A 14,671-nucleotide genomic window follows, 5' to 3' on the forward strand; every position below is an offset into this window, starting at 1 on the left:
GGCACAAACACCTGGAACAAAACACCGCATTAGCCTCCAGTTAATGTATTTATTTCAAAAGATCTGCTTATAAAATCGCAATGTTGTTAACAAAAACCATACAAAAATATTGAGAAAATGTACAGAACAATATTGTATTCTAAACTAATGTACAGAACAATATTGTATTTCAAACTATGCTAAAATCAATTAAGCAAAACAATTAAGTAAAAATTCAAACAAAATACATTAGAAGGAGCATGTGTTTTTTTTTTTTTTTTTTACACAGCATGAACAGTTACTTAAGTGATTCAAACCTCTATTGAACTTCTAAGAAACATCTGATAACTATTTACAGACAGTCGGTGACTAGTCAGCCATCCTGCAGTCACAGTACTTAATGAAGAGGTTTTCAGGGGGTGCAGGTGAGACAGGAGTCACTGTCCACCATCTCTCCTCTGGTTCCCCTTAGTAGTCAGAGGAGACCATGACAGCGCAGAGGCATCTCCACCTCCCTGATACAGGAGGAGGAAGTAAGGAGGAGCGAGAGGGAAGTGATGAAGATCAGCTCAGCTACACCAGGTCCAGATCAGGATCTGTCTTCATCATCTTGCTGGGGGTCCCTGAACACGAGCCCTGAAAGACAGAACAGACGGTCAGTTACACACACCAGAGACCCAGCCAGAGCAGAGCTGGGCAGAGAGATGCAACGGTATAGTTAGCCCATGGTTCAATGCATACGTTGGTTTTTGGGTCACAGTTTCGGTTCATTCTTGGTACGTGTTGTGTGTATAAGGAGAAAGAAAAAAAAATGCTACCATTTCCAAAAGTCTTTCTTTATTTCACTTTTATTACTTATGGAACTTTCCCATTCAGACACATTCCAGAATATGCCTTATGTATTTTATAATATAAAAAAGATATAAATAAAGATATAAAAAACACTTCCAAATGTAAAATAAATAAATAAACTTTCAAATATCAAAGTGCCTCTTAGCCTTGACTACTGGTATAGTCGTCAATTTGAAAAGCAATGAACTGAGATGGCTGCGGCCGATCAAAACTAACATTAAACTGATTTTCTATTTTGACTATAGTATATCAACTTTGTCTAGCACTTTTTATCTATCCAAACCCATTTTTAACTTGCAATAAGATTTGTCCATGTCATCCCTCTCGTCATCCCCCTCGTCATCCCCCTCGCCTGCTAAGGAGCCGCGGCTCCCAACCAGTCTTTTACAGGAGGAAATCCCATGTGATTATTCACTCGTGAGGAGAGGTTCTCTCCAAGAAATCCGTGGAAAGTAGTAACCGAAATTACCGCAGTTTAAGTGTGCATTGAACTGTGGGGTGGTGCACCGTACAGTACAATATACCGAGAACCGTGGCATCCCTAGCAGAGACCCAGCCAGAGCAGAGCTGAGCCAGACAGAGACCCAGCCAGAGCAGAGCAGAGCCAGACAGAGACCCAGCCAGAGCAGAGCAGAGCCAGACAGAGACCCAGCCAGAGCAGAGCAGAGACAGACAGAGACCCAGCCAGAGCAGAGCAGAGCCAGACAGAGACCCAGCCAGAGCAGAGCCAGACAGAGACCCAGCCAGAGCAGAGCAAAACTGGGCAGAGACTCACCTGAGAGGCCTTGCTGACTTTGGGACAGTGTGCGTTGGAGTCAGAGTCGTAGTCAGCATCCAGCTGGATGTCCATCACATCCCCCAGGTCCAGCTCCTCTCTACACAGGCACGGGGACACAGTAGCATGAGCACAGTCACTCCGAGGAGTGCAGTGGGTTGGGGTCAGTGTGCATGTCTAAGATGGCATACAAGGATGTATGTCTTTCTTGACCTGCTGTGTGTGTGCACGTGTGTGTGTGTGTGTGTGAGAGAGAGACTAAGAGAATGAGTGTGTAAGTGTGTCTTACATGGCCTGCAGTGTTTGTATGCAAGTGTAAAATAGTTTTAGGGCCATTCAATATCAGCCTATAAGCGTGCAGTGCACAAATTTCACGTGATTGCGGAGCTGCTATGATCCCGAGGCAATTAATGGTGTAATGGTGTAGACGCGAGGACGTTCATTCATGCAATGTGATGGACGAGAAAAGCAGCCGCTATGTTGTGGTGGGAAAAAATGTAGGCAAACCATACATTAGCTCTACTGTTCCATTTAAGTTGACCTGTGTGTTATATGAAAACAAAGTGCATATTCCTAGTTTCGTTTTAGAATATTCTCCTTTAACATATTTCTTTGTCTTTTACATAGCAATTAGCAAGCTAATTTCAGTTCATATGCTAGCTCATGTGTAGCTATTGTAAGAGAACTATCGTAATCCCCGATGTGTGAATATACATTTTCCTGTAATGTAATTCAGTTGTGTACTATATTGCTTAGATAGTTTAGTTTAGATAGTTTATTTAGATTAGGCTATTGAAGGATTAGGCTATTATGCATAAGGCATACATGCGCGCGCGTGTGTGTGTGTCAAGCATGACCTACAAACACACAGACACACGTTGGGGTGGGAGAAAAAATCATTAAGAATCACAATCCTATCTTCCAATGCAGAAAATGAGGCTGTTAACATTTTTCGATGATTAGCAATGCTATTGAGTTCTAGTGAATGCTAATGACAAGCGACCTCTGCAGTCATGTAAACTATCCTCCACACAACTCTTGCTCCATGTCCACCAATGAAGCAAGTATTCGTAGCAATAGTCTTAGTATGCTATACTTGTAAATCTGTTTTGGTAGTAATAGTCTTAAGGCCGTTTCAGACAAGGAGCGATATCCGCGCATTGAATTCATTTTCAAAGAGAGAGGCGAGCGGACAATTTGGGAGCCGCGGACAATCTGGGGCGGAGCGGCAAGCGGGCGTGCCCCCGTGAAATTGTCGCGCGCGTGCTCGTTTCGTGCACACGCCCGCCCGCGATAAGAGCTGAATTGTAGTCAGCTTTCCCCGCTGCGCGCAGGACGCGTGCGTCCCCCGCTGATCTGAGCGAGAACGCAGGCGTCCCCGCTCCCCATCTGAAACGGCCTTTGCAAATGGGCAAGGAAAAGTGTCTGGATGAGTCTGCATGACCTTGGCCAAGTAGAAAAACAAGATCAACGTGTTAAATTTCAGCTGTGTGTGTGTGTGTGTGTGTGTGTGTGTGTGTGTGTGTGTGTGTGTGTGTGTGTGTGTGAGACATACATGGCCTGCAGATCGCTGCCCTCCTGTGCGGGGGGGTCCCACGCATGCAGCTTGACCTTCCATAGCTTGATCTGCTGGTCCCATGACCGCCGGCTATACTTCTTAAACTTGTTCGGGGTGCGGGGGTGCACAGTGGGCTGCCGCAGGTGTCTGGAGCGGGGGGGAGGATTAGCTTCAGATTACCATAGGTGTGCTTTTTCCTGAAGTGAATTCAGTGTAGGCTATGTGACAAGTGTTGACTGGTCTGGACCGGAGAAGTAAGCAAACAAGTGGCAGTCCCCCTGATACACCAGAGCCAGTTGCAGGAAGCCAAAGCTCTGCAGTGAGGAGGTGGGCAGTATCTCGTCTGAAAATGGGGGTGACTGAGGCTTACTTGGGAACCTCTTGCCGGTATCTGTCGTAGGCCAGCGTGTTCTTGCCGTAGTTGATCTGCTTCTGTCTTCTCAGCAGCACTGACTCGTCGGTCTCCATCTCTCCACCAGGCACCGGAGACTCACGGGAGTCTGAGCTGGAGGAACGCGGAGGAAACGACAGAGGACATTAGATACGGGGTAAAAAGAACAAGTGCAGGGGTGCATTTAAATTCAGCGAACAAGGCAATCTATTTCAGACTTTTTTCCCTGTTAGCTTTCAAATGGACGCTGGACTGAGGGAAATTCCCAGATGGGGATTTCAATTCACTTGCAACGCTGTGTATTAGCGGGACTCAATCCAAAGTATGATCCCCCAGAAAGTCAGTGACGCTCACAGAAGTAGCTGTGAGTACACAGTAGGTACAAACACTCTCGTCGCCATGGCTGTTTATGTTTAATGCAAACAATTTGGAATGTTAAAAAGCCGTTCCAGGTTAACCGTTCAAAGAAAACACGTTCCGCCACTGTTTGAACCCACCTTGGGACTGTCAAGTAAGCACAAAATGGAAGACAACAGTCTCACATTCATCTTTCCACCACTTTAACCTACCTTCCTGAGGAGGGCTTCCGCTCCCTCTGAGAGAATTCTGCTGTCAGTATCCTCCTCCTGTAACTAAACACAACACCAGAATCAGATGAGTCATTCCAGCATCAGTAGATTCCACTGCTGACGAATCTAGCCTAGCTTCTACCATGAGTGAGCGTGTGGTGCAAGTATTCTGCTGTGTGTGCTGACCGCTGCATGTCCCGTCGGACGCTGGACTTCATCTCCTCGTTGTCCATCTCCGAGCCCCAGTTAGCGCAGCGTGACACTGGGCCCTCACTCTCTGGGGTGGTGAAGCTGCAAGGGGGGGGGGGGGGGGGGGGGGGGGGGGGGGGGGGGGGGGGGGGGGGCACAAAGAACAGCCTTACAGGGTCTGAACCAGATGGCCATCTATTGTTACAACACTCCTCCTCCATTTTCAGGTCATCATTTACGACTTTAGTAGGCTCTTTGGCTCTGGGCGACATCTAGCTGGCTAGCCATCCATCTAGTGGTAACTAGCTTATTAATCACCTGCTAGGCCGAAGTCTTCCGTCTGAGTGTCCGTGGCTGCTCTCTTTCAGGGACTCCGAGTCACCCTGGGACCTGAGGTTGCCGTCCGCTCCTCGTTTCCGGCAGTTGGACCATTTAGAAGGACCCTTGTTCCTGGAGAAGAACAGAAGTGAGCTGTTAGCTAGCTAGCACTAGCTACTTACTAAGCAATTAGCTCGCTGGCCAACAAAGACCTTGCAAAACGCCCCCATAGAGGAACAAAGTAGTCCCTAAAACACATGGGAGCTCAATTAAAAACCGATGTTAGATCAATTGCAAACATATATGGTCAATTAAAAACATTTAGGAGCATCTCGTGATCAAATCAAAGCTGCAACCTGTCAGTGGGAAAGTGAGTTATATGACCGCCAAATGCAGTTGAGTATCATGCATTGCGCCTTTTGGCTACATGCTAGCTAGCTAGCTCGTTATAGCAACATGCCCTGACTAGATAGACCACCAAACTGATGTATTTGATTTGAATGTAGCTACATATCCAAGGTTAGGTAAACAAAACGTTAAACGGGGTTTGTCATATGTTGTTCATACACCCACTAACATTAAAACTTGGTTATCCGTTTTTTTAACTACCTAGCTAACTAGCTGGTAGCAGTCATATGGCTAGCTCTCGTTCATGAAGCCAGCTGCTAGCTCAGTCACTAGCTAGCGATGCGAAAATACACTCTTTAATGCGCATTTAAGTGTGTAAGTTAATCAAGAGCAAACTACCACAAATTGCCAAAGGATCATCGGTTAAAAAATGGATGAAACATATTTGAGAGCTAGCTTGCTAGCTGGTGTTTGCTTAGTTTAGTGTTTGGAAGGAAATGCAACACATTAGCTTCGCTAAGCGGGAGAAGACTGGCGCGAGAAACAAGACGGGATGGAAAATGTCCTTTTGACCAAAACTGTCCCCCGGTTTGGATTGTAAGCTTACAGACTCACCTATTTTCATCTCCGTTAAAGTCAGCGTCGGTGTGTCTGCTTCTGTGGTGAAAAGACATTTTCTTGCGTTCTAGAGGAGAACAATGTTGTTCCTTCAGTCCCGAGGACGAGAGTGGCTGGCTCTGTGTCTGGGTATGTGTGTGTGTGTGTGTGTGTGTCCTGGTGGATGACGGTGGTGTGTGTGTGTGTCCGGTGGATGACGGGGATGACAGTGGATGTAGCGCCAAGAGGCTGGAGCTTGACAGGATGGGGCGGGACTTACGGTGCATTTGTTTACATGCGAGAGCGCGCCAAAATGACAACAATATCACCTCACTTTCTCTATCTGCACAATAATAATGAACACTTTTCATATGTCTGCACAATGAATCATGCAAAAGCCATGTACATGTTGTAGACAGTGTAATTCAGAATCAGTATATCCCTCCACCCCCACACTTTGACCAAAGAGAGTAGCCTGTTTTTTGTTGTTGTTTTTTTAAAATTAAAGATAGAACAGTGTGGTTATCATGTGTGGTAGCAGGTCATCTGATAAATCATCACATAGTGAGATTTCCCCATATCACCCCAGGCCTACTCACTCTGACACATGTAGGCCTACTCAGATTATGACACATGGAAGGATGACTGTCCTCATCGTGGTAACATTTCTAAATTGTCCCTTTTGAAACAGAGACAGAGAAAACCATACTTAGTGAAAGATTATACTCATTAGTATTCGTCCCTGATGATGTGACCCAGGAGGACTGGTGCTGTGACTCACACAGGAAGAGACAGATCTGTGGGACAGAGCAGGAGCCTCTATACCTCAGGGGCTGGTTTAACCTCCTGGATCTTCCCACAGTTCATAAGCCACGTAGAGACAGAGAGAAAGAACAGGCCGTAGAGATTAAACAGTATCAATCTCTACTGAGACACCAGCAGCAATGCTGGGAGAGACAAGGCACATTCTGAAAGTTCACCGTCACCGGGAGGGCTGCTGCTCTGACCAGCAGGGGAACTATGGACATCCTTTGGATGACCGACAGCAGAGATTGGGGGTGATTGGTTATGTAGCAGGTGTCACCGTGTCGCTCGTCAGTATAGCTTCCACCCTCACTTTTGCCCACACTGGGTTCAAACTCGGGTCCGGTGACTACACACGAACACCTCCCATAAACACCGCTACCAGCTACGCCACCAAAAAGACAGCAGTTCAGTGATGCGGATGGGCAGAGTTTATACTGAGGAGTGAGTTTAAAATTCAACTCGGTTACAGTTACATTACACTGTACTGAAGTGTGTGGGAGGGGGAGGTCAGAGGAGAGGAATATTAAGCCCAGAGGAGTGAGGGATAACCAGCTGGTCAGTGGACCAGACTAATGTCCAGGATGCAGAACTTGGCCCTGCAGGTGGGGCATGGCACTCTACTGCCCAGCCAGGTCTCTGGATGCTGCTGGTCCTGCCGGCTGGCAAACCACTTCCCCAGGCAGGTCAGGCACCACATGGGTCTGCAGTAGCACTGCTGGCACTCCCCCTCGCCGGCCTCGGCCTGCTCCTGGCACCGACGCAGCAGCTTGGTGCCCGCCGGGGTCTGCATACAGCCAATACACGGCTCCAGCTCCTGGGGAAGGGAGGGACAGGCTCAGTCACACACACTAGCTATCCTGGGTGGACATGGGGACAGGCTCAGTCACACACACTAGCTATCCTGGGTGGACATGGGGACAGACTCAGTCACACACACTAGCTATCCTGGGTGGACATGGGGACAGACTCAGTCACACACACTAGCTATCCTGGTTGGACATGGAGACAGGCTCAGTCACACACACTAGCTATCCTGGGTGGACATGGGGACAGGCTCAGTCACACAAACTAGCTATCCTGGGTGGACATGGGGACAGACTAAGTCACACAAACTAGCTATCCTGGGTGGACATGGGGACAGGCTCAGTCACACAAACTAGCTATCCTGGGTGGACATGGGGACAGACTAAGTCACACAAACTAGCTATCCTGGGTGGACATGGGGACAGGCTCAGTCACACAAACTAGCTATCCTGGGTGGACATGGGGACAGGCTCAGTCACACAAACTAGCTATCCTGGGTGGACATGGGGACAGACTCAGTCACACACACTAGCTATCCTGGGTGGACATGGGGACAGACTCAGTCACACACACTAGCTATCCTGGGTGGACATGGGGACAGACTCAGTCACACACACTAGCTATCCTGGGTGGACAGGGGGACAGACTCAGTCACACACACTCACTCTTACAATGGTTATTAGTGTGGGTGTTACAGTGTATTACTATTACAGTATTAGTTAGTAATATTAACTGATCTGAATAGAATAGAAAGTGTATTTGCCATCTGTAACAAGTACAGGTACATTGGAATTCTTGTAATCGATTGTCCTTACAGTTTCTTATCAGTGCTAATCAGTTCCTCATTCCAGTCCTAGGTACTCAGCTAGACATTTAAATGTTTTCAAACTGGCAATTTACTATACTATCTGTCATCTAGCAGTCTATCAGTATCAATATCTGGTACACCTTATGGTTGGTTAGTTAGTAGTCTGGGTGTTGCAGTAGTAGTTAATCTTAGTGTTATGGTAGTAGTAGTAGCTGGTAATAACTGACCTGTCCGCTGGGCAGAAGGTAGACCTGGTTGAGCTCTACCTGGCTTTTAAAGGTCTCCAGGAAGAGGTCACTCATGGTCTGGTGAATCACCACATTCGCAGCGTTCCTGATGGGAGCGTGGAGCTTCTCCCTCAGCTCTGCATACTCTGTAGAGTTCAGCCTAAACACACACACATACACACAGTCACACACACACATGCACGCACACACAGACAGACACACACACAGTCACACACACACACACATGCATGCACACAAGCAAGCACACACACACACATGCACACAAGCAAGCACACAAACACACACACACACATACACATACACATACACACACATACACATACACATACACATACACATACACACACACACACACACACACACACACACACACACACACACACACACACATACATACATACATACATACACACACCAGTTACTGTAGTTAACATCATACACAGCAGCAAAAACAACCACACAGAGACCATTTTAGCACTGAATGAGGAGGATTCTATGACAGACATGTGTCCCTTTACCTTATGTGGAAGGCCTTGACGCTGGGGTTGATGCTGGCCACCCTGAGGGTGAGCATCTGGATGGGCATGGCAGCGTCGGGCGTCAGCTGGTGCTGCCGTGACTCGGTGACGGTGAGGTGCGCATCCTGCTGCTGCGCCACGTGGACGTGGTACGTGGTCACCTTCAGCACCCAAGTGTCCGTGACCACTACCCTGGCACCCGCCTCGCCTGTGGCAAACTTGTCGATGCGGCGGAACTCCGTGTTGATGGAAACGGCGACGGCGCCCCAGCCGGTCGGAGCCAGCGCGTGGGCCTGCAGGATTCTGGCGATGGGGTGGTTCCCCCAGCGCCGGCCCGACCAGTAGATGACCGTGGCCCAGCTGAGGACCTGCAGGGTCAGGCACAGCAACAGGAACAGCCACCAGCTCTCACTCACCTGGTGCACGTACATCAGCTTCTTCTCTGGAGCAGCAATACACATGCCCAGATAGTAACCTGGATGACGAAGACAGACAGACAGACAGACAGACAGACAGACACACACACACACACACACACACACACACACACACACACACACACACACACACACACACACACACACACACACACACACACACACAATGTTCAGCTGTTCATCAAGTAATTCCCATACCAGTAAGTAGATGTATGACGTGGTCTATCAATGTTGGTAACATCACAAACAGCTATCTTCTATCAGTAGTTGGCTCACCCAGAGGCAGAATGGAGTGGACCAGCAGGGTGAGGCTGGTCCTCCGGACATGGTACTGGATGAAGCCGATGTCCTCACTGCCGAGCCAACCCGAAAACAGGTTCTGCACCGTGAAACCGGCCGATCGAAACTCATTTGGCGTGAATACAAAACCGAACGCAAATACAATGTAGGCTAAAGTAAACGTTACTTCTGGTCTGTCCATGTCAACCTTGGTACCATCACATCTGCTGTAACTAGCTAGTTTATATTTATGTTAGCTAGAACAGAACGAACCAGTCATGAAAAAACTGCCGACTGACAACTTCCTGTGCCACGACTCTCACCAGCGGCACACTTTCAAAATAAAAGTCCCATTGTTTTGTTTTTTCAGGATCTTATAAAATGTTTACCAATGTTGGGCAAGTTACTTAATAAAAGTAATCAAGTTAAGTGACTGATTACTTTCTCTAAATTGCATTTAGAATACTTTACCGATTATTCTTTCTGAAAAGTAATCCGATTACTAATTACTTAACTTTTGAGTTACTTTTTAAAATCAGATAATTCCTTACCGAATCATATGCGCTGATCTAGGATCAGTTTTGCATCTTAGATTATAATAGACACAAGAAAATCTGATCCTAAACCAGCACTCTTGGCACATATCGATCCTGATGACATAAACAGTCAGTTCAGCCATGCCGCATGTGCATATCAACCAAATGAAAGGGACCAGGCATGTGTATAGGTAACTCAAAGTAATCACATTTTTATTAGGTGAGTATACTGTAACTGTAATATGATTACTGACAATTCTAATGTAATCCCATACATTCCAAGATACTGGAAAAGTAATCTGATTACAGTAATCTGTTACTTTGTAATTAGTTATTCCCAACACTGGTTTTTACACATAGGCTACTAGGAATTTGTTCGGTCAGTTGGTGCATAACACTGATGGATAGACAACAATTGACAGGGTGCAAGAACTAGAAAGGACAGTGCAAAGACAGGACAGTGCAAATGATAAGAGACAGAACAGTGAAAATATATAGTAACGCAGCGAAGGGCAAAAAACAAAATGGTGTGCAACGTATGTATATAGGCTACAGTATATGTGCAATGTGTTGTTCGATGTACATGTAATTCTATATACAATATGTGTGCCATTGTGTTACAGTCAAGACAGAAAGTCTGCACACCTCTTTAACCTTCTCCACATTTGATTGTTACAAACAGGTTTTTAGAAAATAAGCAATTTTATTTTACTGACAAAAATAGGATATTTAGGGGTTACATATCTCAAGATTCAAGATTTCTGTACACACCCTTAGCCTAATACTTGGTGTTGATGCACCTTTGGCAGCGAATTCAGCTTAAAGGCATCTTGGGAAAGAAGCTACAAGCTACTGTGCTTTCCTCACCACAGTGTCTATGTGTGTAGACCACGTCAGGTCTTTGGTGATCTGGACGCCAAGGTACAGTACTTGAAGCTGTCCACTCTCTCTACAGGGGTCCCGTTGATGATTAGAGGGGTGTAGTACTTCTCCTGCTTCCTCCCAAAGTCCACCACCATCTCCTTTGTCTTGCTGGTGTTCAGATGGAGGTTGTTTTCCTGACACCACTGGGTCAGGAGCCTAACCTCCTCCAGGTAGGCATTCTCATCATTGTTGGTGATCAAGCCTATCACTGCTGTGTCGTCAGCAAACTTGCAGATGGCATTGGAGTCAAAGGTGGCTGTACAGTCGTGCGTGTACAGAGACAGGGAATACAGTAATGGGGACAGCACACTAGGGGGCTCCCGTGTTGAGCGTGACGGGGATATGAGGTGTGGCTGTGCCTACCTTCACCACCTGGGGTCTGTCTGACAGAAGTCCAGGATCCACCTGCAGAGGGCAGTGTTTTGCCCCAGGACCCTGAGCTTGGTGTCGAGTCTGAGTCGGGTTTTAGGGTTGAAAGCAGAACTGTAATCAATAAATAGCAATCTCACAAAACCACGTTCCCCTTTCTCTTGTCTAGGTGGGATAGGGTGGTGTGGAGGATGTGGGCTATTGCATCTTCTGTGGATCTGTTGGGTCTGTATGTGAACTGTAGGGGGTCTAGTGTGCTGGGCAGTGAGGAGCAGATGTGTTCCTTGACCAGCTTCTCAAAGCACTTCATCATCACTGAGGTGAGAGCTACAGGGCGGTAGTCATTGAGGCAGGCTGGTCTTGGCTTCTTCGGTACGGGGATGATGGAGGACTTCTTGAAGCATGTGGGGACGATGGGCTAGGCCAGGTCGAATATCACTGTGAACACAGGAGCCAGTTGGTCGCCGCACGCCTTGAGGACCCGCCCTGCGATACCGTCTGGTCCTGCGGCTTTCCACAGATCTTCAATTGCATTCATCTTCCCTCCCATCCCTCTATCAGGACTAGTCGCCCCGTTCCTGAAAAACATCCCCACATCATGATGCTGCCACCAGCATGCTTCACTGTAGAGATGGTATTAGCTGGTAATGAGCGGTGCCTGGTTTCCTCTAGACGTGATGCTTGGTATTCAGGCCAAATTTGGTTTGATCAGACCAGTGAATCTTGATTCTCATGGTTTGAGAGTCCTCTAGGTGCCTTTTGGCAAACTCCAAGCAGGCTGTCATGTGCCTTTTACTAAGGAGTGGGTTCAAAAATATTTCCGTACCCTTCTCCAGATCTATGTCATGACACAATCCTGTTTCTAGTTTCGAATTCTACAGATAATTCCTTTGACCCCATGGCTTGGAGTTTGCTCTGACATACACAGTCTACTGTGGGACCTTATATAGGCAGGTGTTGGCAATCCACAATCATGTCCAAACAATTGAATTTACCACAGGTGGACTGCAGTTAAGTTGTAGAAACATCTCAAACAGAGGAAACAAAATGCACCTCTGCTCACTTTCATATCAATGGGTGTGCAAACTTGTGTACATATATTTTACATTTTGATTTTTAATAAATTAGCACAATGTCTAAAAACCTATTTTCACTTTGCCCTTCTGGGCTATTTTTGGTAGAATTTTAAGACAAAAAAATGAACTCAATTTATTAACTCAGAAGTCTGTAACATAATAAAACGTAGAGAAGGTGAAAGGGGTGTGCAGTTTCTGGCTTGACTGTATGTGTGTGCAGTGAGAGCCTATGTACAGCACAGTACAAACAGAGGTCATGTGCTTCTAAGTAGTGCTACAGAGACAGTGTCAGGGGGGGAGTCAGAGGGGGACACATGCCTTGTTGATGAGGCTGTTAGCAGTTGGGAAGAAGCTGCTTTTGTTGTGAGAAGTCTTGGTCCTGATGGACTGCATCCTCCTGCCGAAGGGGAGTGTTTCAAACAGACCTCACATCACTTAGAATTATGGGGAGCTGGGTTCTTCCGGAAGTCCACAACCATCTCCAGTGTCTTAAGAGTGTTGAGCTCCAGGTTGTTTTGGTCATACCAGGATAGCAGATGGTCAATCTTCCCCCTGTACGTGGACTTATCCCCCTCAGAGATGAGCCTGATGAGGGTGGTGTTGTCCACAAACTTCAGGAGCTTGACAGACTGGTGACTGAAGGTGCAGCTGTTAGTGTACAGGGAGAAGAGTAAAAGGATGCAGCCTTGGAGGGGGAACCGGTGCTAACGGTCCTGGAGTCAAAGATGTGTTTTCGCAACTTCACATGTTGCTTCCTGTCAGAGAGAAAGTCAGTGATCCACCTACAGGTGGACTCAGCCAGGTGCAGCTGGGAGAGCTTGTCATACCAGTTGTTTTTTTGTGTGTTCTCAGACTATTTTTTTCCTGTGCGGGTTGCCTTCTGAAAGTCTTGGAGATCTCAGACTAATACTCATTTGTTCTCCAATATCTACTCCTGTAAATCTTCACCCTGTTGTATCTGTAAGCCATATAAAACTGGGAGAAAAGAGCTCACAGACATACACTAATGCTGCAATCCAGACAACCATGTTACATTTGCCTCCAGAATTTGGCTCTGGGTCAGGAACTGATGGCTCTGGGTCCCGGTTAGGAACTGGTGGCCGGTGTGTTGGGTTTCGAGCATGGAGGTAATTTATCGTAACTGGTCATAACTAACAGGTCAGTGATTCAGTGTACCTCAGTAGGTAAGAGTAATGGAGTGTGCAGGTGTGGTACTCGGCAGCAGGTGGCGCCTTACTCTAGACCAGGGGTGTCAAACTCTGGCCCGCGGGCCAAATTTGGCCCGCAGTGTAATTATATTTGGCCCGCGAGGCAATACCAAATGACTACTAGAGCTGGCCCGCCAGTATTATACAGCGCATTCACCGCTAATACTACAAATCCCATAATGCTCTGCTGTTGGTTTGGCGCGTCAATCAAGACAGGACCCAGAAACGCCCTCTCTTCTGTGACAGTAGTCATAGCAATCTCATACTACAACTGTAACCGTGTTACCCCTTCTTAAAAATGGCGAAAAGAAAGGCAGAAAACAGAAGCTTTACGTTATGTAACGTCTCACTGTGATAGAGACACCTGTGTTGACCTAGCCGGCCGCTGTGTTTTCTCTGTTCCTGTTCATTCAATCCTGTCTGCCTTCTTGCCGGCCTGTCTGCCTGCCTGCCTGTCTGTCTGTCTGTCTGCCTGTCTGTCTGTCTGCATGCCGGCTGTCTGTCTGTCTGCCTGGCTGTAGGACAGTCAGGGTTTTACAAGCTTCTCTACTGAGCAGATGGAGCACCAACACTTGTGTCTGAGGGCGTATTCACATATGTTAGTGCACACCATTGATGCGCACCAAAAGCGAAAGTGATAAGTGCATATTCAATGTTAAAGCAAAACTTGTTTGGGTCCATATTCAAATTTTCATTTGTTCAATGTTGGCCCGCGACTTTGTTCAAGTTTTACATTTTGGCCCACTGTGTATTTGAGTTTGACACCCCTGCTCTAGACGGAGAATCTACTGTTGTGTGTTTTGGGACATGCCTGAATAAGGTTAGAGTCCAGCAGGTGTCGTTGTCGGACTGATATAACAGCCTTCTCTCAACAGTTTGATATCAGGCGTACATAGGCAACCCAAATATAAATGTTGAATGAAAGCAACCCGTATGTTGTACAGGCAAGTAGGCAAACCAGGACTGCTGGTTGTGTGATTCAAATTCAGAATAAGTTATTATAGGATGTCCACAACATGATGACGTCATTATTATTATTAAGAGGTGTCATAGAGGTGTGCATGTATGTATACATGTGTAT

At 46.9% G+C, this 14,671-nt stretch overlaps 2 protein-coding genes across 3 annotated transcripts; both read right to left on the bottom strand.

Annotated features, from left to right (window-relative positions):
* Nucleotides 1-283: 283 nt before the first annotated feature.
* On the bottom strand, nucleotides 284-5,727 carry slbp (stem-loop histone mRNA binding protein). Of its 2 annotated transcripts, none has more exons than XM_084448708.1 (8): nucleotides 5,595-5,727; nucleotides 4,632-4,763; nucleotides 4,311-4,415; nucleotides 4,125-4,181; nucleotides 3,535-3,669; nucleotides 3,162-3,311; nucleotides 1,607-1,706; nucleotides 284-615 (listed from the first exon to the last, which is right to left on the bottom strand). In XM_084448708.1, the coding sequence occupies exons 1-8, from the start codon at nucleotides 5,651-5,653 to the stop codon at nucleotides 553-555; spliced, it is 801 nt and encodes a 266-aa protein (XP_084304834.1). In that variant the 5' UTR covers nucleotides 5,654-5,727; the 3' UTR covers nucleotides 284-552. The 2 variants fall into 2 exon arrangements, with proteins under 2 accessions (XP_084304834.1, XP_084304833.1); XM_084448707.1 differs by having other exon boundaries at nucleotides 4,125-4,187.
* A 254-nt stretch (nucleotides 5,728-5,981) lies between these two features.
* On the bottom strand, nucleotides 5,982-9,749 carry tmem129 (transmembrane protein 129, E3 ubiquitin protein ligase). Its single transcript, XM_084448701.1, has 4 exons — nucleotides 9,475-9,749; nucleotides 8,762-9,236; nucleotides 8,223-8,382; nucleotides 5,982-7,197 (listed from the first exon to the last, which is right to left on the bottom strand). Exons 1-4 carry the CDS (start codon nucleotides 9,677-9,679, stop codon nucleotides 6,940-6,942), a joined length of 1,098 nt encoding a protein of 365 aa, XP_084304827.1. The 5' UTR covers nucleotides 9,680-9,749; the 3' UTR covers nucleotides 5,982-6,939.
* Nucleotides 9,750-14,671: the final 4,922 nt, after the last annotated feature.

This window comes from Borostomias antarcticus, assembly GCF_949987555.1.
Source record: "Borostomias antarcticus genome assembly, chromosome: 14".
Lineage (NCBI taxonomy): Eukaryota > Metazoa > Chordata > Actinopteri > Stomiiformes > Stomiidae > Borostomias > Borostomias antarcticus.